The 26,914-nt window shown below is 39.7% G+C and overlaps 1 protein-coding gene across 4 annotated transcripts; it reads right to left on the bottom strand.

Moving 5' to 3' along the window:
- Positions 1–1,034: 1,034 nt before the first annotated feature.
- tpd52l2b (tpd52 like 2b) lies at positions 1,035–25,892 on the bottom strand. 4 transcript variants are annotated; one of them, XM_084069542.1, is made up of 9 exons: positions 25,665–25,892; positions 22,207–22,373; positions 21,073–21,221; positions 20,113–20,172; positions 13,371–13,418; positions 9,793–9,894; positions 8,290–8,316; positions 6,133–6,181; positions 1,035–5,715 (listed from the first exon to the last, which is right to left on the bottom strand). In XM_084069542.1, exons 1-9 carry the CDS (start codon positions 25,681–25,683, stop codon positions 5,632–5,634), a joined length of 705 nt encoding a protein of 234 aa, XP_083925668.1. In that variant the 5' UTR covers positions 25,684–25,892; the 3' UTR covers positions 1,035–5,631. The 4 variants fall into 4 exon arrangements, with proteins under 4 accessions (XP_083925668.1, XP_083925670.1, XP_083925669.1 ...); XM_084069544.1 differs by lacking the exon at positions 20,113–20,172; XM_084069543.1 differs by lacking the exon at positions 8,290–8,316.
- Between the last annotated feature and the right edge of the window lie 1,022 nt (positions 25,893–26,914).

The following is a 26,914-nucleotide window of genomic DNA, read 5'->3' on the forward strand; positions in this document are numbered from 1 at the left end:
CTCTTTGTCACCCTCATTATCTTCAGCTGCTCCACTTTCATCTAACACTTTTCCACCTTCTCAATAAGTCTTCATTCCACTCTACCACTACACTCCCACCACCCCATGTTCTCTCATCTCCTCCTCACTCTCCACAAGGTCAGACCACAGCAGAACTACAACATCCATAGTATTGCTGTAATGTGTTCAGAAACTTCAGATCTTCTGTAGCGATGGTTCACATGGTTCACAATGGTGCCGAGTCCCCCTGGTTTATAGCAGTGTTCGATTTGTTTCACATTGCCAACTCTCACATGTACATAAACGTTCAGATTTCAAGTGTTCAGATTTGGTGGCAACATAATCTGAAATACTGTCATGGTATGACAGTCATGTTTCAGGGCTAGGTCTTCTGTAGAAGTGTCATTTATTATACCTAGTTTGGCTACCGGGTTATTGTGTGGGGGAAATTAATTGGCACAGAGTACTTGGGAGTTCATAGACTGGCTGGCCTCTGCCAGGCCAAAGACAAGGGAGATAAGTTTATGATGGAAGTGAATGGAGGTCCGATTGGGCTAAACTTTTGATCATGTGACAATAAAGTTTAAGCTGAAGTTAAAGGTGTGTGTTGAATGAGTAATGACCGACATTTTTTAAATATATATTTAACACATTTATTCTGGAAGTCAATGGCGGTCAGCTACTTCTCCAGAGTAGGGGATGCTCATAAAGTAGGTCCTCCACCAGAGGGAATTCCTGACCCCCCCCCCCCCCCCCCCCGACTATCACGGGAGGAACAAGTCCAAATGTGCATCTCATCTCATACATCAAATATATAAATATATTGCCTCAGGGTCAAACTTTGATACTAGATAATAATTTAAAAAAAAAGACAATTGTATTTGACACAGGTTGTAAATGGCTGCATTATTGAGCTAAAAGGGGGGGGGCTAAATGTCTGAAAGGGAATAGTATCAAGATGATTAAGCTTAATGTCAGAACAAGGCTATACTGTTTGGGGGGGGGGAAACAGAAAGGATCACAGCCACATACCATTTAGTCATTTAAAGGAATGCTTTATTGATATCCAAACTTATGACAAAACAAAAACAAAACAAACAAATGTTTTTTATTCATCGTTCTTCCAAATCCGATCCCTTTTCATATTCTATCATTCTACCAGCGATGCTCAGGAACCTTAAGTAAAGCTAATATGGACTCTAGTAGTCTCCAGTCTTCCTCTGCATTGGCTACCATTCAGGCCATTTCAATTCTCATTGGCACCCAAAGAAAATAAAGAAAAGCACAATTATCCTTTTTAATAGTTCAATCCCAGCACCCTAATTCAATCTGTAGTTTTTAACTAGTAGGAAAAAGGGCCAATATTAAGTATGCAGTCGTAATGAGTCTTAAAGTTTAATTTGATTAAAAATATGTTAATTGGTTGTGATCATTGGACTTGTCTCTCAAGCAAATGATCTATTTGAGAGACAAGTTTGCTTAAAGTAAAACAAACCAAGGAGAGTGATCTGATACTGTATGAATGTATTGCAACTGGAGCTGTTGAACAGAACAAATGTCCTTCAGGATTAATAAAGTATATATCTATCTATCATGTTCTGATACCCTTTGACAGACTTACTCCCACCTTATTTGTATCAAGTTAGATTTCAAGACTCACACCAGATTAAATTGAGTGTTAAAAATGAGTGTGTGTGTGTTGTGTACGAGCATGTATGTGTTTTGTTGTCATTTCTTTCTCCATCCTGCTATGGCAAAAAGTGAAAGAAGGAACAGAATCAGAGAGAGGGATAGTGTTGTAACAGGTACTTAAATATTGGCAACATTTTACAAATGGCAAATTAAATATATAAATGATAAACCAACTACTCTTCACACAGAAGACGCCAAAGAAAACAAAATCAGAATATCACCTAATAGTAATAATTCACTAGCAACAAATACACAGACACAAAAGAGGACATAGGAAAGCGATGATACATGGGCAATATTTTGAAGTATATTTTGATGGGGACAATTGGAGAGATATATATATATATATATATATATATATATATATATATATATATATATATATATATATATATATATATATATATATATATATATATATATATATATATATATATATACACACACACACACACATATAGTGCATATATATATATACACACACATACACACACATACACACACATATAGTGCACGTTTGGCACATTTTTACTTCATCAAATGACAATTTGATTACAAATTAAGTGTTGCTTGACACACATGTAGTGTGCATGAAGCCAACCTATCTACTGGACCTCAAAATGTTTCATACGACTTCAGAGCCATTACAATTATGACCACTAGTAATTCCAGTCCACACCAGGCCATTCAGCGACACTCCTATATGTTGGCGATGATATATGCAAAAAGGTGCCCATGTATCATCAACTTTGGACAGAAAGAAGGCAGAGATAGCGAGCGCTCCGTCCCTGGACAACACACTGAGCAGAGGATCAGGGGGAGAATAAAACTATTATACAATCTTCTACTTCATGTTGAGAACAATAAAAAAGTGACAGTGCTACCCAACTATTTGCAGCGGTTTTAGTTTCAACTTCAGTTTCTTTGTTACAACTGTCACATCAGAGTGTGTGTGTGTGTGTGTGTGTGTGTGTGTTGCTCAGATGCAGGATAAGTGTACACAAAGAGTAAAATATAGTTGGCATATGGTGAGTTTGTTTGGCCTTGCACAAGGTTTATGTGTGATTAGGAGTGTAGTTGTGTTTTTTTTAGGGGTTGTGGCTCTTCATTATTCAAAATGGCATTTTCTAAGTGTCAGCTGTGTGGCACAAGTAGCAAGCATCTGACCCTACACAGTGAAATCCTTAGTTAATTTAATTCTTAGAGTGTACAAATTTAACCACTTAGTTAGATTTGTACACTCTCAGAGTTACAAATTGATTAATTAACACTATGGTGTGTATACATCAAAACTCAGCCAGCCAGCCACCCAACCAACCCATCCATCCATCCACCCCCCCCCCCCCCCCCCCTCCTCCAATCCTGTCTGTACAACTTTAAAGAGGAACAGAACAAAAAAAAGAAACAAAAAGAGATGAGGAAGCAAACAAAATAAACCAATAGGAACATTTCCTTTTCTACCAGCTAAATGATAATAATGGGATGTGGCATAGTGGGTAAGGCATTGACATTCACCAGGTAGTATTATATACACAACAGAAGCATCATCTCACATTGTGTTCTGTGTATGCCAGCAGAAGCATCAACTCACATCGTGTTCTGTATATACACAGCAGAAGCATCATCTCACATCGTGTTCTGTGTATACAAAGCAGAAGCATCATCTCACATTCTGTGCATCAACAAAAAGGTAAGTGGCGTCGGACCAGACCAGGGCAAAAAGAACCTACTGTACACATTCAAATTGGCCTTTTTGAACTGTAGAGGTGTACTCTTGGCCGTAGTCACGACATGCAAATGGTGACGTTCTTGCATACTTTATAATGCCTCTTAGATCGATCACAACCCATCTTTCAGTGGAAACCAGTTGAACCAATAAAGCCCAATATACTTTGTAGTAGGAAGAAAAGTTTGAACATTTTCACCTACAATGACATGCCCAAAATAGGGGCGGCAGGTTGAAAGTGGTTAAACAGAACTTCACTTGCCTTGGATCGACTATCACTAGTGTTAATCAGTTCAGTTTCACAAACATGAACTAAAGGTGCCCTCGGACAATGAACAGGACAGGAAACTGAGTACCCTGCCTGGCCATTATGTTGGTACATGGAAAATCCAAGGCCTCTCTCTAGAACAGGACCTCCAATACAGAGGTTCGTTACTAGGTAAACTGGCCAGTAAAGCAGACAAACCTACAAGTCAAGCTCAACATTTTGTTTTGTGTGAAGCTTACATTATACTCCATCGCACAAGGGTGATGCGCCAGTATGTTCCCAACCAGATATTTTTCATCTAAATGATCATCTCCAGAGTTGCAAAACCTTAATCCTAATCCATGTCTGTGATACTGATCCCACAGTGACTCTTTTCGTGTGTTCTCCATTTGTAGAGTTTACTTCATCTCCCCTTGTTAAACCTACCGGCTCGACTGCTACTCTACCAGTCAGCAGCCTCAGTTACAATATAGTTTCTTATATAATTTGTACATAATAGATAAAAGTTATGTAAAAACATTATGCAAAGCAGTGTAAAATAGTTTATAATACAAAATGGTTTAAGTTTTTTTCTTATTTTGTTTTTTGTCCTCTTTACATCCTGTGGTGTTTTTTATTTGAGGGTGTTACACAAGACTTCGGTCGTATTTGCATGACTGGTATTTTGTACAGTTGAGATGAGATATGAACATGCGTTAAGCAGTACTAGGCCTTGGTGGGTTGAGATGTGTGTATGTGTGGTGGTGATGGGGGGGGAGGTCCCTATTCACAGTCAAACCACTATCCTCTGAACTATACTGCCCTCCAAAGGCCAACAGCACTGAAGATCTTTTGGGTGTTTTATATGTCTCACAACGTGTTAAGGTTTTCATTGTTTCTTCAACAAAAGCTAATACCACTGAATGCTTCTATGCTAGCAGTGGTTCAAACAGTACACAGTAAAGATCTCCATGATAATTTGACTGTTTAGATGTAACCAAATGGACTTGTAAAGGGTCCATTTGGTTACACTTGTATACTCTCAAGAGTTAAATTAACATTGGGGATTTTACAGTGTAGGTAAACTTCCAGGTATTCTTTTTTTCCAGTTTCAGTACTCAAGGGAGCTTTTCTTTGGATTTGCAGAGCAGCATACATGTCATTCTGCATTCACACACCACTAGCAAACCCATGGGTGTGCTATGGTCAAATAGTCAATATGCTAGCCAATAGATGACTATAGTGCCAATGGTGTTGTAGTAAGTAAGTTGACTTTGAGAAGTGCTAGTTATGCTATTTACTGCTGACTGTCTATGTCACCAACATGTTCAGCTGCATATCACTTTTCAACACTGGCCAACAAAGACCAGTGGAAAAGACAAATGGAAAGACAAATCTATCATTCAATGCCTCTGTTCAACCAGGAAACATCATTTTTCTTTAACAGTAACAACCTGGTTAAAAAAAGGCACACACGAGGAACACTCAGTCAGAGCGTGGTCTAATTGGACAAGGGCAGGATGAGAGGGTGGGACAGAAAGTGGATGCAGGAAGTGATGTGATGAGGTGGTGGGTAGGCAGTTATGGTCTATAAACTATTATGGTTGGGAGAACAACAGTGATGACATAACAATTATCTTTCCTTAACAACTAGGTAGAACTTTTCACGGCTTTCGTAACCAGCAGAAGTCTAGATTCTTATTTAGGAACAACCAAGAGATACTCATCCAATAGACCACCACCATGTCAACCAACCAGATCTTCCTAAACTTCCACCAATCGTGGCTTGAGCACATAATGCCATAGGCATAGACCTTGAGTGACTGGTAATTGATTGGCGGCAAGTCATCGAGGAGCAGGGGGTCAAGGGATCAGGGTTGACTCAGTGAGGCGATGTCGGTTCAGTCTCGGGTCGTGAGGAAGGCGTTAGGGAGTAGGAAGTGGATGAAGAGGAGGGCTGGTGTGTTCAGAAAGGTGCATTGTCCTGAGTGGGGTTGGCATCGGTGGGAGACATGGCCTCTCCGTTCCCTTTGGTTCCTACAACCTTGTACTGAAGACACGTTTAGAGGAACAGAAAGGAGAGAGAGGATAAACAGTTAGTTAATTGTGGGTGAGAAGATAAAATGAGGTTGGAGAGAAAATGACATTATTGAATAATATAAATCCCCTTGCTTTTGTGCATACACAAAAACATGCAAGTACACACTAAACACAATGATGTACATTAGTACATAACATATATATTTTTTAAACATACATTTACATTTGAAGTTTTGAGGGTTGCAGTAGCCATGGGATAGGATACTTTTTAGAATATACCCCATGGCAACTCAAGCCTTGCTACAGTGAACTGGAACAGTGGTGTTATCAAGGCAGCAACATTCTGGTATATCGTTGTTATGATAACATGACTGTTCCAGTTGAATGATTAAAATAACTGGAATAGTCTAGTTGAGTGTATTCTCACCTTGAGGTTCCCCATTTTGTCCTCAAATGACTTGAAGGTGGCAGAGTTCCTGTCACACAGGCAACACAGTGAGAAACACAACGGTTATCAATGTGTTACACAGTGTTAGAATCACTGAAACAGTATTTATCATCGTGTTACAGCCAGAGAGTTTATCAATGTGTGTTATGTGGTGCTTAAGAGAGAAACAATGTTTATCAACAGGTTATGTGGTGATTAAGACAAATTCAGCTCACGTCCTGTTGATTATCACAACAAAAATGTTCAGGAAAAAACAACCATACCAACTTCATTACCAACTGAAAATAAGTGCTTCTTGTAGAAAACCTGTGCCATGTTCTACATTATGACAGGACTATTTTGTAACTATATAACTATGTATTATATATTGATGCAATCTATATCATATAGATTTTGTATCAGCATAATGGTGTTACAGACAACATTCAGCCACTAGATGTTGCACTCCACCCCACAACACCGTTGTTGCAAAAGGTTCCTTATTTCCCCAAGTTATGAGACACCTACAGTACAAGGCATGCAGTTAGCAGCATTGTACGGCACCAGCTGCCTCCAAGAAAATTCCCCAAAGAAAACGGAAACAACATGTATAAAGGCATCAGTCAGATTAGGTATTTAAAGAGGTAAGGTAAACAATTCCCAAGTATTTGTATTCAGAGCGCTGGCCTCTGCTATAGATTTTATTCTATAGGGTTACAGAATGATGCAGAAAAGGATTCATTTGCTACCTATACTGTATTGAGAATAGCAACACCATCTTCCATGTTAACACTTTAAAAGTAGGTGAAACTACAGTATGGGCGTGTGTGTTTGTTTTGAAATTGTGAGACCTGTACTGCACAAACAACTGCTTGTATGTATATATTATGCACTTGTATTTTGATTGCATTGTTGTAAAGCACACAGTGATGCCCTGAGTATGAAATGAGCTGTACAAATAAAACTGGACTGGATCAGGTGAATCCAGACATGACGTTTTGTTCCCAGACTGAAACCCACTTCAGTCATGAAGGTAGGAGGCAAGGTAAAGGATTTTTAACCCGTTATACTTATATTTTAGACATACTGTAGACTATGGAAAAGAGGTACTGTACACTCCATAGGATTAACATGTTTCGAATATGTATAGTTAAGTTAAAGCAGCAGTAAGAGTAGGTAGTATGCATGTGTTACTTTACCTCATAGCAGGCATACTTATGGAGTGGCGGATGGAATAGTTGCTACTTTGTAAGCATTAAAGAAGAAGGGACACAGAAGTGCAAGTGTTAAAGAAGCAGGCAAGCAGAGGTTCACACGCACACGCAAGCGCATGAGGCTATCGTACCCACTGGTGCAGACAAACCAGTATACCAGACAGACACACAACCAGTTTGGCAAAAGCAAGAGTGCCCATAACGGCTTATTTTCTCATTCGTTCATTTATAAAAAACAAAATGCATTACATAAGAACCTGTTTAGAAAATAAGAAATTAATTCATAAAGACTAATGAAATGATCTCCTAAAAAATGTATGGGAACTTGGGAAGACATGCATAACACAATTAAACATTACCAAACTTGAACATACTAGGGTAGTTCTCTGCATATGGATTAAAAGGTACTGTAAGTAATCTTTTAAATTAAACCTCTATATTCTGATAGTAATCATTGCAATAGTGTTTGTGTAGTAACAGGGGCCTCCGCGTCTCTCCAGCTGTTTAGTAGACAGAAAATACAGTACATTTTCAGATGGGTTGCCAGTTTCATCCAGTCAGGCTTCAATTTGATAGTGTTCCAGTTCCAATTTTGTCTGCTCTTTTTTTGTTTGTTTCATTACTTCCAATTTCACTTATTTATCCTGTATCCTGGTTCAGTTCCCTCTTCTGGTTGGATACAATTGAACCTGATTTTTTTCCCCTGTTTACCGAAGAGCTGGAGAGACCCCTGTTACTGTCCAAACACACTATAGCAATAATTATTACTATCAGAAGCTATTTAACACTTATTTTAACAAAGACATATCACTTACAGTAACTAGACTCAAGGTCTCAACACAGAAAATAAAGCATGGCAGAATGTTTTGAAACAGAGCTTAACCTCATAGACTTTGATGTGATGAAACTCTAAATTGTTGTTGATATGACCTGTTAGTCTTACCCAAATGAGTTAGAGAAAGGCAGCGCTCTGTAGACACAACCAAGGCCGCCATTAAAAAAAAAAACAAGAAACAGGGTGAGGTAGAAGCAGTAACATTAAAACCACTACTACCTGTCAGACCACCACTGGTAACAACACACCTTGAATCGGACAATGCAGGGCAATGATATTGCTACAGTCTCTACAGGGGAAATCCACAGGTAAAATACAAGCATAGAAGCAAGGACACTAGGGGATGCAAGGGTGGATAAATGGATGGATGGATGGATGGGAGGGAGGGCATGCAAGTTGGAGACATAAGAAAGAGGACTGGAAAAAGAATCAATAAACTTAATTAAGGAAAGCTTCAAGAAACATTTAGGATAAAAATGACACTTACACACACACACACAGATACTCATGCACGCACACAAACACACACACACACACACACACACACACACACACACACACACACACACACACGTGTGTAAAGGTAAGTGACTCCTATATGACAGAGTAGTCAAATTAGAGTTTAGATGAGTTAAAGACATGATGGAGCTGGTATGGTTAAGGTTTAGTTCTACACCTTTCTACGTCTACCCCTGTGCACATCTCAGGCCCAACACAAACACTGTAGTCTTGATAAAGGGGTTAAGATGTACACCAGCATCTATTAATGTTAGTACAAATATGTCTACAGGAATGGTTCAACTATTTGGCAAGAGTTAATTTAGTCGTACCATCTTATTTTACAGTGTGAATGCATCCAAATGGTCCTAAGCATTCATGTTTACACTCTCAATAGAGATATCTTATTTAATGAACTATGACAATAAAACTGAACCATCCATCAAGACAGCATGCGTTTCAGCTCTACAACCATCAGCAAGGTCTAGGCTGATATTGCCATACACTGGTCTGGGATCAGTTTCAGAATTTTATAGAGTTGTTCCGATACCAGTATCGGAAAAGCTGTCGATAATGCCTAAAATTAATACTGGTATCGATATCGGCGAGTATGCCTGTCTATGCCGATCCGATACCACGTAATGTATCACATGATATATCCATTTACAATAATCAATTATTTTGTATTTCGAATGCTTCAGTTGATGTTGCACTACCTGTTTTAACTTGCAGATGCACTTACAATGATTAATGGAATTTGTATTTATTCCTAGATCAGTGGTTCTCAAACTTTTTTAACTAAAAAAGTTTACTTTTTTTAACTAAAAGAGTTACAGACCTATAAGGGCCCATTTGGAACCCCCTCAATGAACCCTGAGAGTCCCTGGACCCCACTTTGAGAACCACTGTCTTAGATTTTTTTTTAATTACACACAGGTATCGGATAGGTAAGTTATGGGTATCGGAATTGGTATCAGGAAGGAAAGAAATTGTATCGGTATGCTGCATTGTTTTTCTGTTTGTGAGCAACAGCCTGCCATAGATACAGGAAACTGATCCCTAGTCAGCATTAAGAGGCAGCTTCAGCCCACACACTGTGTGTTGCAGCGTTACCTCATGTCTCCCAGTCTCCTGGTGATGGCTGTGCCCACGGTGGAGAGAGCTGCACTGGTCTTCTGACCTGCCTGAGACAATGTCTCTGAAGTCTTCTTATATCTAGAGAGAGAGAATAAGGGAGGAGAAAGGATGGGGAAGAAAGGGATGGGCAAAGGGAGAAGAGAGAAAGAACAGGGGAGGGCAAGAAAAAACAAGTCAGAATAATAGAGGACAGAAGGAGGGATGGGGTAGAGAGTGAGAGAAAAGACAGATGAAGGGAAGACAGAAGACAGAAATTAAAGCAAGTCATTCAACCCACTCTGAACACTGCTGATTCCCCAAGCCAAGACACCCTGCATTCAGCTGGTTAGTATTCACATGGACATAGATACACAGCAGCTCCAACACATTAGTACAGGTATGGATCAATCACGCACAAATAACTAACCTCAGCTGTCCAATCAACTACATTTTTACAATATATCTTTCCGTCTTTTTTAAACCAAGATAGTTGGGTTACCTGGCAAGATGGATTGTGAATTCCAAAAGGTGTGAGATACTTAATTTGATCAGGTCTTTCTTTTTAAAGATTATGATCAATTCTAGACTATTGTGGATTTGCCAAAATGCTTAAGTAGGCTAATCCATAGATTACATTAAATTAAGTAAGTATAGCAGAGTATAGTATCTTTATAGAATATATTTTGCAGTTAATTTTCCCACCATGAAACAGGAAGTTCAATCTTGATTAACTGGATCAGCTGGTACAGAAGAGACATTCCAATTTGGAACTTCAACATAATTGGAAAAAATCCAAATTGGAACATTCCACGTTGCTCAATCAAGCCAACTGAAGCCAGATAACTCCAGCAGGGTTTCCAAATAGGGTTTCTTCTAACCATGAGAAAGAAAACAGGTACTGCTTCCGTGCAACAAAAGCTCCAGAGCAGCAGCTATTGATCATTATACAACTTTATGATTTACTTGCATGAAAGAAATATTAAATGGCTGACACACATCCCTTATTTAGATCCTTTCCTACTACTACTACTAGTAAGCCTCTACGTAGTAGATACGTAAGGTCTAGTGTATTTGAAGGTAGATGGGAAGATTATGAGGAAAAGAAAATAGACAATACTGCATTCTACTGTTATTGGTAAATGGGTCAGAAACGATAAGGACAATATAAAAGGCCATAACCAAGTAGAATACAGACAGATTTGCCCATTCACCCTGCTTCAACATATTTCCTGTACGCCTTGGCCTTAAGACAAGGGAATGTATATCAAGGTGGGGTCCTTGAAAGGAGTTAAGAGCTGTGTGGTTTCGCACCTACCAGTCCAGCCAAACCAGTGACTGTACCATGTACCAGCAGCAAGGGTGTGGTGGATTGCAGGAGGCTATTGTTTGTTTAAGCAGCAGGATCATAAAAGCTACAGAGGTCTGTTTCACAATACATGAAAAACACATCCACAATTGTTAGGAGACTTTAAGGAACACGTCCCAATTAAATCCAAACCCCCTCCTTATTGACAAAATGGACATCATCTCCACATGTTGCCTAAATTCAGAGCCAAGACATTGCGAACGAGATGTTGATTTCTGCCTATCAACAAGAAGTCACACAAGTTAGTGTAGATTAGCAAGGTCAACAGGTGTGGCACAAAGTAGTCACACTGGATCTGCAAATACAGATACACAGGCACACATACACATGCACGCACACAAATACACACAGCTTACAGTAATACACATTACCAACAGACATCTGGACAATAGAGGCTGATTGTCAGCAGACAACATAAGGTGGAGGTAATCTGGTCTGCCAACTACAGATGAGCTCCTGGACTGGGCTGCACCAGCTATTCCTAAATCCATTACTTTGCATGTAAAGTCCTTACTAAGTTAATTTCAAACTAGTATTCTAATGCACTTAGTTGTACCACTCAACTAAGTGCATATTTTTTAGCAGTTAAGCTGAGTCATACAAGTGTGCTTACCACCCAGTGAGGTGTAAATCTTGATTATGGAAATACTTACAAGACAACTGGACTTAGAAAGGACTGACAAACAGCTGGTGAAACCAGCCCTTGTTCTCTGTACGTGTTTGTATGGTATGTAGGCTATAGGCCATAACCAAATCAGTTTGTCTTCGTTTTATCGACAAAAAAACATAGCAGAGACATATTCCGATTTTATTTTATGAACCAGACAATTGACTTCATGATCGGAAGTAAAAAAGAAGAAAGTCAATCTCAGAGATTACTCATAGCCTGCAAACAAGACAGACAAAACAAAAGTGCTGATATCATAAACACATGAAAGCAGTGAAAACAAAGGAAGGAGGGGAGGCTTGTGATGAATGATCTCTGGATCATAATATACAAGTGTAAGATTTTGAGTGTCAATTTAACCCTGAGAGTTAAATTTGACAGTGTGTTAGTTTCACAGATGAAACAGGAAGAGTGATTGTGAAGGTGAGTAAACATTCCTCTGGTACCAAAACAATCTCCCCAAGTCAGATTTATACTTCACTGTGCACTGGTGTTGCACGGAAAATAGCCCATCTACAAGCTCACAACGCATCACGATGCGTTGCGACCTTGTAGATCTACTATTTCCGGCGCACAACACCATCATACGGCAGAGTATAAATAAGTATTAAATGTATAAAAAGACTGAAATGCAGAAATGGTCTCCATCATTCTACAGTGGCCCTACACTCTGGAAGTTCTCTGTTAGTCTACAGTATACTATGGACTCAACAACCATTACAAGGAGGAAGACGAAGGCGATTACCAATTTATAAAACTACAGCCAGGGTGGAAAAGTCCACCTGGCAAAGTGGCAGGTGAAGACAAATTCAACAATTAGTCTGAATTTGACCTATCATAGAATTCATGTCCATGGACATTATAGAAATATTATCTGTTATTAAACTTAAAAGACAGAAGTGACCAGCATGTGTAGCATCGCTATGCCAACACCAGCCCACACCCAAAGTAATTTCCAACAAAAAAAGCTCCAGAAAAGAATGAAAGAAACCTTACTGCATCTATTGGCGCTTTTCCACTGCATGGAACCGGCTCCACTCAGCTCTACTCTACTTACTTACCTCTTTTGGTTTTTCATTAGGCAAAATTATCAGACAGAACTGTCACTAGCATGATTGCGTCACAATGGACTACCCGTATACTGCATGGAAGCTCCTGAATACTGTTAACAAACTCAATCAATATTGACAGCATGGATTCTTTCTCACCAAAACTTTAAAATAAAAAGAAATCTATCAAAATAACTGTACAGGTAAAATGCATAATACTTTCCAGGCAGCATAATGTTAGCATTAGCTTTAGCATTGTTTGCACTCAGGACAGGAGTGGGTTGGATGAACTTGCTATGACAACCAGCTAAACTGAGGGGGTTATATTTGCAGTTGTAAACAAACTAATAATTTAGTAAAGCGAGTAGAGTCGAGCTGAGCCAGTAGCATGCAGTGGAACACTAAGCGAGTAGAGTCAAGCCGAGCCAGTACAATGCAGAGGAAAAGTGACTGATGACACACAGGAACGTAAAAGTGAAAGGTGTGAACTCACGCTTCAGACTGGGCAATGTCGTCCAAAGTGGCTGAAGCAGACAGATATCTATGGACACAACAGTATAGGATTGGTCACACAATGTTCAGGGAAGGAGTAAGGACAGACACACAGACACACAGACTACAACACCATGCACACAAAATTCAACAGTACTGTACAGGGTTGAAGACAGCCAAATGTGTGCTCTTACAATGGACGGAGAGAAAGTATTTACTTCGTATTCTCATACGAACTACAGTTTTCTTCACATGAGTGTAAGCACTGTGTGACAATTCTGATGTCCGACTAGTCATTACAAACAAATTATACACACACAAACACACACACAGTTAAGATGGTGGGAGGAAAATGGTTAGATTTCAAATGTCATTATTTACACAACACTATTTGTGCAACTCTTATTTTTTCCTATAATATAACAAAAGTGCTGTGAACTGTTATTGTATGATATTAAAAAAAAGCCAACAGACAACAATACAGGTCAACTATTCACTCTTCAGAAAATAATAGAGTAAAAGTAACTGCCTTGGCTACAGAACTGCTGACCACTGTATGTAAGCTGAAATTATAAAACCAACCTAGCTTGAATATAGTCCAGTCTAAGTCAAGCTGCTGAGCCTCTTATCAGGTCCATGTCACTTCTATGGGAAGGACTTGACTTGGCACTGCACTCTATAGCTATACCAACTATACAAAACATGTGTCAGCTTTTATATTTACATTCCACTTTCAACATATGGGTCCCAAAACCTTCACTATAATCATTTATTTATTACAGTCATTCTTCACAGGTCTGATGCTTTTGAGACATTATTAGACGTGTCAATAGTCCTAGTTTTGGACAAGTGCTGTAGAAACTTAGTTCAGTTTGAGGACAGTGTTTGCTGTTGTGTAGATGATTTGGAATAAAATTACTTTTGAGTTCAGTTTGTTGCAACAGGTCGAGCTCTGGTCCAGTTCTGTCAAGGGAATGGGGCTGTTATTTTAAGCTCAGAGTTAGTTTATTCAGCTGATGTTTTTCTCTAGCCTGCATGATTACATTTTCATCCTTTTTTTCTGCTTTATCATTCATATCCACTAGTGAATAGAGTAGAATTGTTCTGTATTTATAACATACCTTGGTTTCCACTTTGTCACTATGACTAAAATGTTATAAAAGCTACTCCCCTCTCAGCCTTGATTGTCTGCATTGAATACATTTGAATATTTGTTTTTGTATCTGCCAGGCCAGGGGCTGAGACTATGTTTTTTTTCTCACTCTTGTGTGTCAGTGTGTCACAAACCACAGGACCAATAGGAGCCAAACTTGTGCACTCTGGTAGTAGTGCAAAAAGTACACTCCCTGAATATTTTCCCAATCCATGAACGGCTGTGTTATTTAATGTTTTTGTTTCCTCAGGTCGGATGGCTGCATCCCACGACTTACACAGCCCTTTGTATGCACTCCGCGGAGCACCTCCTTCTAGTTTAAAATAATATTACATCAAAGAGACATGGCAAAACACTTTTGATTCTCAGCTAAATTAAACTCTGGTCATGGAAATACTGTATGTGTTGGGTCAAAGAGACAACGAAACACCTTAGCAAAAAGCAGACCAGTGTAGAAGTACACACTGCAAACACATTAACTCATATACTGCCTAGAACGACTAAAACGACTTCTGTCCATAAGCCATGCCTGCCAAGAACGACTAAAACGACTTTTTAAAAAAATTAAAAAATTAAAAATATATATATATATATATTTATATATATTTTTTTTTTTACCCAAAGACCAAGGAGATATGATTTTTCGAAGATATAGACTCCCATCCACTTCCTTGTTAACTTAAAACTTAAAAATTCTGTATCTCGGCTCCTGAGTACTTTTTTTTTTTCAATGAAAAATATGGCAGTGTTCAAACGCGGCCAGAAATAATTCTGGCAGTGAATGAGTTAATGGATCCAGCAGCAGATAACACACTGATTAATCGGTAAGCAAGCTGGCAAATACACAAGAGGTGTGCATTGGCACTGCCCTCACGATACAATTCGATTACGATTCACCAGGTATCGATTCGATCCGATTACGATTAACCTTGTAATAATTCAATTTGATTCGACGATGCATCGCGATGCATCACACTTTTCTTAATTATTGCACAACATGGCAACTTTTTCATCAGTCAATACAAGCAGTCAGATATACTGAACAACATATACATCTGGCTGCTGCTTTGTGCAATTAGCAATGATAACATTTAAAAAAGATATATAATAATAATAATTTATAATCGATTATTGACATTTGTGAATCGATTCATAATCGTCCATGTCCGCATTGCGATTAATCTATGAATAGATTATTTTCGACACCACTAACATACACACACATGATTTGCACACACCAAACTGAGTTGACCTGACCACTAAAGAATATCGTTCGGGAGATCAACCGGGTCAGATGTCGGGTGTAAAGGTGTTTAAAGTAGCTGTGTGCACGCCGAGTATACACCGCACAGATGGTCGGTTGATCGCGCTGTTATGTGCCTGCGTGAAAAAGCTCCATGCCAGGAGGTGCCAGTAGTCTGCAGGAATCTGCAGTGTAAAAAAGGTGTTTCTAAATGTACTTTAAAATGAAAATGTAAACATTTTTTACCTACATTTTAACATCCCATTTGCTGTGGCCACATCCTATTGCCTTGTGCCATAAACAGACACTGCTGTCCCTGTTGACTCACACAGGACTGGTTATTGTAGTGGGTTACAGCAGCATAATGCCTCTTACTGTACAATCCAATGTCATCACTGAGACACAGTCACTGTCACGTTGAACATGGACTGAGAGACTGCCTGTCTGCCTTCTATTTCAGTGCTTGTCTGTAGTTACAAGGGTGTACCCGTATGTGTGTGATAGGGAGTTAGTGTATGCAGTGCATCTCTTTTTATCTGTAGCATCTTTGTCACATGGCACACTTTCTAGCTTTTTCCCCGTTTGTGAGTGTTTTCTGTAGTCTGTGTAACTACACTGTAAAATAGTCTTAATTGAAGTCTGACCGAGTAAACATTTATCCATAAGGGTCCAATAGGTCTCTAAATACTCCTTTATGTATGTTATTATCTTTCTCTCTGGTTTCACATATCTCTTAACCTACTCTTTAACTTATGTTCCTTTTGTGTGTAATTCTGTATAGCATTATCACATGATACTGTGTCTGTGTTCATGCTTGCTCAAAGGCCAAAGGCTATGGAATGTGCCTGTCTGCATATACTGCAGTGCTTCTCAAGCTCCTAGCCACGAAAATGCACTTCTTATCCTTCCTGTGTGTGCGTGTCCACCATTTCCATGGTATATTCACCGTATAACAGGATCCATGTATGATGTTGGCACCTAACTGTGACCCAGTGCTTGAACACAGAGTCTTGCTGTCCCTGGAGACAGCTTTATAGTGGTTTTGTCTCCCCGGGACCCAAACTAGTGAAAATAGCGGATCTACAAGCTCAGAACACGTCGCGATGCGACGTGTTGTGAGCTTGTAGATCCGTTATTTTCACTACTTCATAAAACTATTTTTTCCCCCTCTAATGGATTTTTTAATGGAATTCTTTTGAAAAACATTTGAATTTCTTTTTAACTTATGAAAAATAGTGATTTTTTTTGGGGGAATTTGGCGGAAATCTTTTGAAATAACAAAAAACTAAATGTAGGAAACAAGAAATAAAGGGGCATTTACACGCGACCCATAAAAATTGGTCCATGACCCACATATGGGTCCCGACCCACTGTTTGGGAAACACTCCACAAAGCAGTGTGTGCGTGCGCACATGCACGCTTTGTAAATATGTGCTCCTTCTCTGCTAGTGTTTCTAAAAATGTATAAAATGCATAATCTGTGTGTCTTCACCTTCCACCTCTCTTAACACGTCATGTGACAAAGCAAAAACCTGCTAGAGCTTCCTCTCTCTTCTGTTCCTGTCTGTCCCTCCCTCCCATTACCTCTCGATCTCACATTCCATTGCTCTCTCCCTCCCACTCATTCTTGCAACAGCAAGTCTGGGCAGTCCGTCTGGTCGCCAGGCAGCAGACAGAATTGTGTGTTGGGATGAGCCGTGCTTTATTTCAGGCATGCTTGTGGTTGTGTGTGTATATAAATATACATATATATGTGCATGATGGTGTGAAAGCACGCCTATTTCAAAGTACAGCATGCCACCCATGTCAAGCTGAGCTAGATGCAGCTGCAGAAGCCTGTGTGTAGCCAGTTAGCTACAGAAGCAACCATCCAGAAAAATTCCATTAGCTTTAGATTACACAGCCACCGCACAGAGGACACAGGGACAAAACTCAATACATTACTGTACACTTCATACTGCTCATTACTGGTTCATATGGATTCATTCAGCAGTGGAAAAATGCCACTGGATGTGTAGAGAGAACTTAGGAAGAAACTGAAACATTTTAAATCACAATATTCATCTGCTTAATTTATACTACCAGCTCACAACACATCATGGTATGTCTTGTTGTGAGCTTGTAGATTGTGTGTCTGTTTTTGTTGCACCTTGCCTTAACTTAAAACAGAAAAAAGTTCAATTGTATGATTTTATAATTATAATTGTTTTAAACATGGCTCCATCATCAACGTGTTTATCACAGTTTCTCTCTCTACAATATTGACCACATAGCCCAGGCTGTCACTTTCACTCCGACTGACCGACAATCTATTCCTCCATTTGCTACATTACAAGGAACGTATACTTTTTTGCATTTTAAAACTTTGGCTTCATTTATACTTGTTGCTCAACATAGTGTAGGTGACATATTTCCAACTGAAAACTCCCGGAGACACTGTGTATAAGCTAAAAAATACATTCTGTCTATGCATAAATGAGCAAAGGGTAATTCTTTACAGCCAGTTCATCCAGTTCAGCTATATTAAATTGAATTCTTAAATAGAATGCACCACCACCATTCCTGTAATCCTACAATACTACTATTCAACTGCATAAAATTACAGGGATATTTTTCATTGAGGTATTGCATAACAGAATTTAAAAAACAGCAACACACAATGGTCTCTGTGTGGGTATAAACGCAGAGAGGAAGTGGTTGTGCTGAAAAGATAAAAATATGGAAGAATGCCTGGTTGAGCAAGGAAGTGGAAATGAGGATGTCACCAGCTGTGCCTGGATGGCCAGAGGTCACATGACCTGTTGGAACAGGAAGTATAAAACAACTGGAGAAACCGATAGGAGATAGATGGGATGGGGTGGGGGGAGTTATAAGAGAGAGGGTGAATGTGAGGTAGAGAAACAGAGGAAGAGGGAACGAGGGTGAGACAAGCACAAAGAGAAATAAAAGGGGGTGAGAGAAGGAGAGAGAAAGGCTGAAAATGAGAGGGAGAGAGAAAAGACACTGCCAGGAGACAACAGATACAAATAAGAGACAGCGAAAGAACCGCATAGACAGAAGAAATATAGAAACACAAACTGCCGGAACGCTACATGCTAACGTAGAAGTCCTTCACGTTCTCGTTATCATCAAGAAGACAAAGACGGGCAAAGGGAACACTGTGGGGCCCAAACAAAGAAACACAAAGCTAATACAGGGTTACACATCAGGTTATCAGATACCAGGGTCTACTTATGCCTATTCTATAATTAGTTGTGTACCACGCTGCGCACCAAAAATAGCAGATCTACAAGCTCATAACGCATGATCGGCTATTTTCAGTGCACAGCACTGGCGTGCAACTAAGTATAAATCAACCCTAGAAGACCACAAGGGACAGCCGATTGAGAGGAGGTGGTTATGCGACACAGACTGTAATGGTTAGGTGACAACTCCACACCAACAGCAGAAACAGACTTCTCAGAGCATTACAAGTACTGATCCAGGAGGAATGCAGACTGAAACAAGGAGGGGGGTTCTCAAAATGAGGTCCATGGACTCCTTGGGAGGTCCCGAATCTCCACCAAGGGGTCAGTGATCAAAATTGAGGGGGTCGCACTCGCAGATGAAGAACAACTAGAGGTTGACTTTACTTTATGGTCAACACACAAAGACATAATCTATATAGTGACCAGTATCAACCCATGAAAACCGGGAAAGCATCTGTGTCATTTTAGATTTTAGCGTTGGCCATTAAAAATAGCAGATTTCACAGGGCGCCAATTTGTGCCGTGCTGCAAGCTTCTGCATCTGTTATTTTTTTGAAAAATCTTGAAAGTGTTGAATTACGAAAAAGTGCTGATTTAGAAGGCATTTGTAGAATCGGCCTCAGTTCGTAATGGGTTAAACCATTTGAGAATCACTATTATAGAAGGTTCTCAGAGGGATCCTGAGTGTAGTTCAGTACTACTGCTGCTACTGTGAGACGCTGGGTCAATACCACAGGTTAGAATACAGCTGTTCTCAAATATAGAGAGAGGGTGAGAGGACAGTAGGAGCTAGAAAGCTCGAGAGAAGGAGAGACAGTGAGACTGGTGTTTTATTTGAGAGGAGGAGAGGGTGATGGGTAAAATACAAAGAAAAGAAAGTAAGCACAGAGGGAGACAGCGAGGTGGAGAGAGAACCAGAGTCTACGTAAACAGAGAGAGCGAGTGAGGGAGTATGCAAGTAAATGTGAGAAAGAGTGAGAGCAGAGCTGTATGAGAGCAAATACTGCAGAAAGTGCACACACATGCATGCGTGTGCGCGCGCACACACACTCACACTCTATTAGTACTGTGCGAGCAGCAAACAGTACATTAGACTCACAAATCAGAACCGGCAACTTTCTCATTCCACTCGCCCAGTTTCTCTGTGGTTTTCACATAGCTAGAAACAGACATGAAGGGAAGTTGTGATAGAAGATAACATACAGGATTAAAACTGCAGGTGTTTAGAACTTAGAAGTAGTCAGGGCTACACATTCCCACAATCAATCATTTCCACTCGCAACAGAAAAATGTAATCCAATTTCTTTAACCCTGGTCCTTAGTGATCCCTGATATTTCTGGTTTATCTAAAAGGACTGTAATCTTACCAGGAAGTTAATTGCATTTCCTCTGCAATCCATAATAAACCATACAGTACATACAGTAGAAGGGCCCTCCAATACAGTACCATAATACATAACATATTATTTCATACACTATATACTTCCTTTGATTTTATTGATGGTATGTTAAAATGGGTCATTCCTTGTATGATCCCTTGTAGGTGCAAACGTCATTGACCAAAAAAGGTCAGTGTTGCCTAAACCCCCCCCACTCTGGTAATATCAACCACCTACTCTTGTCTGTGGATCCGGGATCTATTCTGGTCTGCCATATAATTCGGTATAACTGCAGAGCACAACACACAGTGCCCAGAAGCACCCATATGTCATCATTGGATGACTCATGCACAATGGCGGGTACATCCGATAACTCTGCTACTGACACCACAGTCACTTGGTCTGTTTGTGTCACACAGTACAAATTTACTATTAAATTAGTATTCACATTGTCATAATAAATTAAATAATTACTGAAATTAAATGTGCTAAATAGAGTAAAAATGAACTACATCAGAACAGGGAGTGAGTCTGTGTTGTGTGACTTCCAACACTGAGCACCTTTACTAGGTTTACTACACGGCATTGGGTTTGAGGCCAGTGAAACCCCTCACTCTCAATCTAGACACGGATATATACAGTATAAAACATATTACCAGTATTAGTGTGGTAATACGTACGCGTTGGATGTCTGTACGTCCTGCCAGCTCTTGCTGATGTTCTGTTTGAACTCGTTTAGTGGACTCAGACCCAGCTTCCTCTTCAGCTCTGTGGCATGTTTCTCTTTGGCCGACAATACCTGCCGCAAGGTATTGATCTCTTCCTCCACCTGGGAGATATGGATATAATAGAGAAGAGAGAGACAAAACAAGAAATGGGATGATGGCGGAGAGAGGTAGATAAGAGTTTTGGATTAGGATGTATCATATTTTTTCAATCACATTGCTATATGAATGTTCACAATAAATACAAAGGTCTGCAATATCCTAATATCCTAGTTTAGACACCAGCGGAAAATATGTTTTACACAAGCATGGCAGACACCTCTGCTTCAGGCTGTGCGTCCAGTGTAGTGTCAGATTTTCAGCCCGTTGGTTTTTCATTGTTTACAAATGCAAACCTACACCAGATGCATGACTTTTTAACATTGAGTCACGTCTTGGTTCCTTAAAGACACTACAGTGCCTGTAGGTGCTTTTTTCTGATGGAATGCAGCCAGATGGGTCTATTTTTGGTTTTGGCACTGTGTTTTGCCCCGTATTGGTACCTATGAGCAATAATATGAGCTCAGAGCAGCTCTGCCGTAGGTAACGATCATATCTCCTCAGACAGATATGATCACTTGTAGATATAATTGCTCGCAAATTCCATAAGTGACGATCCTGGGAAAGACGGCTTCCAAGACATTCTGTTCAACTGTAGCGAGCAATCAAAAATAGTAAAAAAAATCAGTTTAATCTCTTGATGTGTCGTTTGACAACAGCAACCGAAACCGTAAGAGTATGTAATTGAAAGCAGCCGTGTTGTTTAATACATTATATTGAAAAACAAAATAACTGTTCAGAGTTGGATACCACAGAAAGTTGACTTTTTAACATAGCTGGCAATGGTGAAAATGGATCTATCAGCATGTACAGTACCATCACACTGAAATTGCACACTTAAAATAAGGCTTTATTTCATCGCATCTCATATTTCTATCACTATATTCATCACACATCAGATATTTTTCGTGCAGCCCTATTTTGAATGCAGAATCCCTTATTCAGGCAGCAAAATGGCAACCCACTTGAGCGGTGGAGTTTCCTTCCTACCTTGATGAGTTCTTGGTGAAGCTCCTCAGCCTCTTCCTCTGACAGACCAGGGGGCAGAGGGTTGACAGAGTTGCCCACTGCCCCTCCCTCCATCATCACAGGGACATCTGTCAGACTGTCTGAACGCTCCACATCTACAGCTTTGTTAGGAGAGTTCAGGTTGATGTCTGGGATGGAGGGACAGAGAGGGAGAGGTGAAAAGAAAGAATGGCAAGAGAGGAAGGAAAGAATAGGAAGGACACAATGAATAATAGAAAGAAAGAAGAAAAGAGACAGACACATTGAAAATCAAAATAAAGGCAGGAGAGAGACAAAAGGGACAGTTGGAGAGAGAGGAAAGCGAGAAAGCGATAGGGAAAGTGAAATGGAACAAGTAGGAGAGAAAGAGAAAAGGTACAATTAGTCCATTTGAAACGTTAAAAGCCAGGTGTGGATTACGCACGTGCACATACACACACTCGCGTACACACACACACACACACACACACACACACACACACACACACACACACACACACACACACACACACACACACACACACACACACACACACACACACACACACACACACACACACACACACACACACACACACACACACACACACACACACACAGCAACCAAGGCAAGTGAAAGGCTAGTGTTGCAGGAGACATCCGGAGAGGAGACAGTAAAGTGTCAATTAGCAGAACCAAGTAGGTCTCTGTGATAGAAGAGAACCCCCAACACTAACCACAAAAAGTCTCCCTGCTCCATTACACCATTTACTACAGCACAACCGGATCTGAGACAGCAGGCTCCATTAGGGAGATATTGCTGAGAATTACACTGTATTTCAAGTCAACTAGTACATTGATGGCAAAAGGGAGTGATAATCCACTCCACTGACCTGGAAGATTGATGCCAATGGTAGGTAGGTGACTCAACCTGAACCAACTGCATAACCGACATAAACTGCATAGAATAATGGGATGATGATACATAACATGAGATGACTCATTAAATAGACTACAAACTAAAGTGGGGATGGAATAGAGCAGCGTCAAGAGAACAAAAGACACAGAGGGAAGCGGCCCATTGTCTCAAAGACGGAATGAGATTGGTTGAGTCCTGACTGGGGCTTGGCTACAGTACAGTACAGCATAGAATCTGCCACGCAAACACAAGGTTTTAAAGGTCACAGGTCATGAGTGATGATAAAGGCCTAATGATATCATATCAGCAACAGCTACACCCACAAATTGGATTCAAAGATGCAGGCCAGAATTGCCAGATGAGGTCATTTTTCTTCTCATCTTCTTCACCGTTCATCCAATTTTACTGCCGTTAGGCTTCGTAGGGCAGAGATAATGGCACACTAACACAAAGCCACACACCTCTGTGCCTGCCTTGTATACAAACAAATTTACATGGGGAAAAAACAACTCTGAATCAACCCCTGATATCAGTGGAAGGGACTGACTTCATAAAAACTGCTCTCCAAACCGATTTTAATAAATGACCCAACATATTAAACAGACAATAATATACAAGAACCAAAATATATATTTTTTAAATAATCACACAAACCAAAGTCAAATATATGTGGGATCAAAATGCATAAGTATAGCATTTAGCATTTCATCACCAAGTGCTATCAAGCACAGTGCACAATAGACTTTAAGTTATCTATTGACAGAACTAAAAAACTGCTGAAGGAAAAACAATCCTAATTGCTTGGCTTTTGAGTCTACTCTAGGCCAACACCCAAATATCCATAAGGAGTAGTATGTGAAGAATGACTTACAATGACTTTACTCCAATGGAAAAGACAGTTTTAAGAGACTAGATGCCCAACATTATTTACAATGAGCACATTATAAGAAACCTTGGGATAAGAAATTGGGCTAGACAGGCAAGGCCCAATTCACTCAATTATCCAGTATGTCATACTTGAAATAGGCCAGCACACATCACCTCCTATTAGTAAAAATAAGGCCTTTAACTGTAGGTCAACTGAAGCGGCGGAATCCAATACAAGGTGGCATGCCATCATGACAACCATACCATACATATACCTGTATGTGTCCTATTAACAAGATGCAGAATTTGCAGCCATGTTTAGATGATGGCTACTAGTCTTCTAGCACTTCCACTAGTTCCATACAATGTTGTTCACTTCATTACAAACAGCTTGAAACACAAACAGTTGCAACTTTGACAAGAGCAAAGTGTAATGATAAAACAAAATGATTTTCTGTTTTCTGTCAGCAGAAATGTGTTTAACTAGCCAGTCAGGTAGATAACGACTATCAAGTGTAGATTTCCGTGCAAAAACAGAGGCAACAGCAGTCACACACACGTCCTGTCAATAATGCCACCGCCACGTTTAACTAACTATATGGCAGTAATAGGTACCTAAGAGTAAGCAGTAGCAAATAAATTGACATCAACTCTGAATTAGGAATTATCCAGCAATGTTGATAAACATTGTGTTTAAGTTAAGACCTATCGATACATGTTATTGCTACAGGTTACCTAAATGCAAGGCCACCCACCCGTTTGTTTACAAGCAGAACAGACACGCCCCACAAGAATTGGAATGTTTGTAAAACTTGCCAAGGTCTGTAAATTTCCAAAAAATGACCGACAGTAAGTACAGCAGCTGCTGGCCAGAGCTTGGTCATGATGATGTGATTTCACTTTTTATGGTAATAGTAAACACGATATCATCTTCCTTTCCCATGAACCGGTGTGTGAAGCAATCCGGTGACCTAGTCAATTCTGTGACTTCAGGGGTCGTTGTGAGAGGGCTTGTTGGGTGTTTCAGGATGTTTTACTTATAGTTTCAGTGAAGTTTCAGATCACACGTAAGGTATTTTAATGACACACTGGTTATATCTGTAAGATATTATGTCCTTCGCCATGAATCTTAAATCTTAATTAAATATACATTATATCAGAAATTCAGAATGACACTGTATGCACCAGCATTTGGTTATCAGAACACATGCTTCATTTTAACGTGACAGCATGCAAATATGACATGTAACCACCTTTTATTTATACATCTTAAATGTTTTGAAAATAGAAGATCTAAGTGGGAGGCACAGACTGACACATCAGGATTCTCAGGATTCTATAGGTCACACTTTTCGCTGCAACAACTGTCCCTGAGTGTTATTTCCAAGCGGTCTGTTGTTGCGTCGGGCCCACTGACTATCTTGTTGCTGTATGTATGTATGTATCTATGTATGTATGTATGTATGGTCGCTGCACAAATATCAGTTATTTAACAGCCTACAACCCCAGACAAAACAAATCCATGACACAGGAGTTGTATGAACTAACGTTAAGCAGCAGCATTCCGTTCAATAACAAACAAACCTCAATATATGCTCATAATAATTCAACAATGCCTGCCCACATATCGTAGCTAACGTTGGCTAGCTGACTTAGCTGTCTAGCTAACAATTACCTTGACTGGCGGGATCCATGGCGTCGAAATGACAGGTGGAACTCTCTCGAGTAGATTATTAAACGTTAAATGTTAGCAGAACGTAGATAAAACAGACTATAGGGGTGTCCACTCGCTAAATGTAAATGTTTAATATAGTTTCGTGTCAGCTTTGCTCCCACTGAGTCCAACTCGTCGAGAGACACTAGGAACAACACACTCCTCCTGAAGCTAAACAGCCAGCTCAGCTGCCTGTGTCAAGTTAACTGTCATTACACACCTACTTCCGGCGAGGGGAATTTCAAAATAATATTATCGGTCCCATAAACATACAGAATAATCTTACAGTGGTGGGAAAAGTACTTTTTTTACTTAAGTAAATCTGCTGTTTTCAAATGGCCGAAATATAGGAATATATATGTTTTGTAATAATAATCAAAATTTAAAGTAACTAGAAACTAAAGTTGTCAAATAATTGTAGTGGAGTAAAAGTCCAATATTTGTCTCTGAGATGTGAGTAGAGGTAAAAGTAGCCTACTGAAAATTGGAAATACTCCACTTAAGTAAAAGATACCTCAACATTTTACTTCAGTACAGTACAGTACTTGTACTTAAGTTAGTTTACACCATGCACTGATAATCTATCAGGGTCTTCAACGTTTTTCAGGTCAAGGACCCCTTAGCTGAGAGAGAGAGATGAAGCAGGGACCCCCCCACTACATATTGTATAAAATTGTGTTGCAGTCACTGCAGATTAAACTTTTTCATAGATTTCATAGACAGCTTCATTATAGACTTGTTTGACAGCACTATCATCACTTGACCGTTGGCTCTGTACTTGGTCAGCTCTTTTTTCCTTATACACCAAACCTCTTTGCCAAAAATAGCCGATCGGATCTACATAATGAGCTTGTAGATCTGCTATGTTTGGCTAATGTTCCCCTCAGAATAGGGATGCTAGGGTTTAAGTGGTTAATGTAAAAAAAAAATCCTATGACACAAAGATTTGGTGGCCCCCCTGTAGTAGCCTAACTCTGAGGGCCCCCTGCTGAAGACCCCCGATTTTAACAATACAACATTTGAGTACTTTTTCCACCACTGGGTAAACATTTTAGTCTAAATAAATGTTCGTTACATTTTGAAAGCAGGTACACTAGACAGGAAGTTCTGTCTTTGCAACTGTACTCCAGGGGTTCAGCTTTTCGAATGCTGTGCTGATTTTCCGGCGTATTCAAAATAATGACGTAGCAGAAACACCTGTCAAAATATTG

This window comes from Gymnoscopelus microlampas (assembly GCF_963454915.1).
Source record: "Gymnoscopelus microlampas genome assembly, chromosome: 10".
In the NCBI taxonomy this organism is placed as follows: Eukaryota; Metazoa; Chordata; class Actinopteri; order Myctophiformes; family Myctophidae; genus Gymnoscopelus; species Gymnoscopelus microlampas.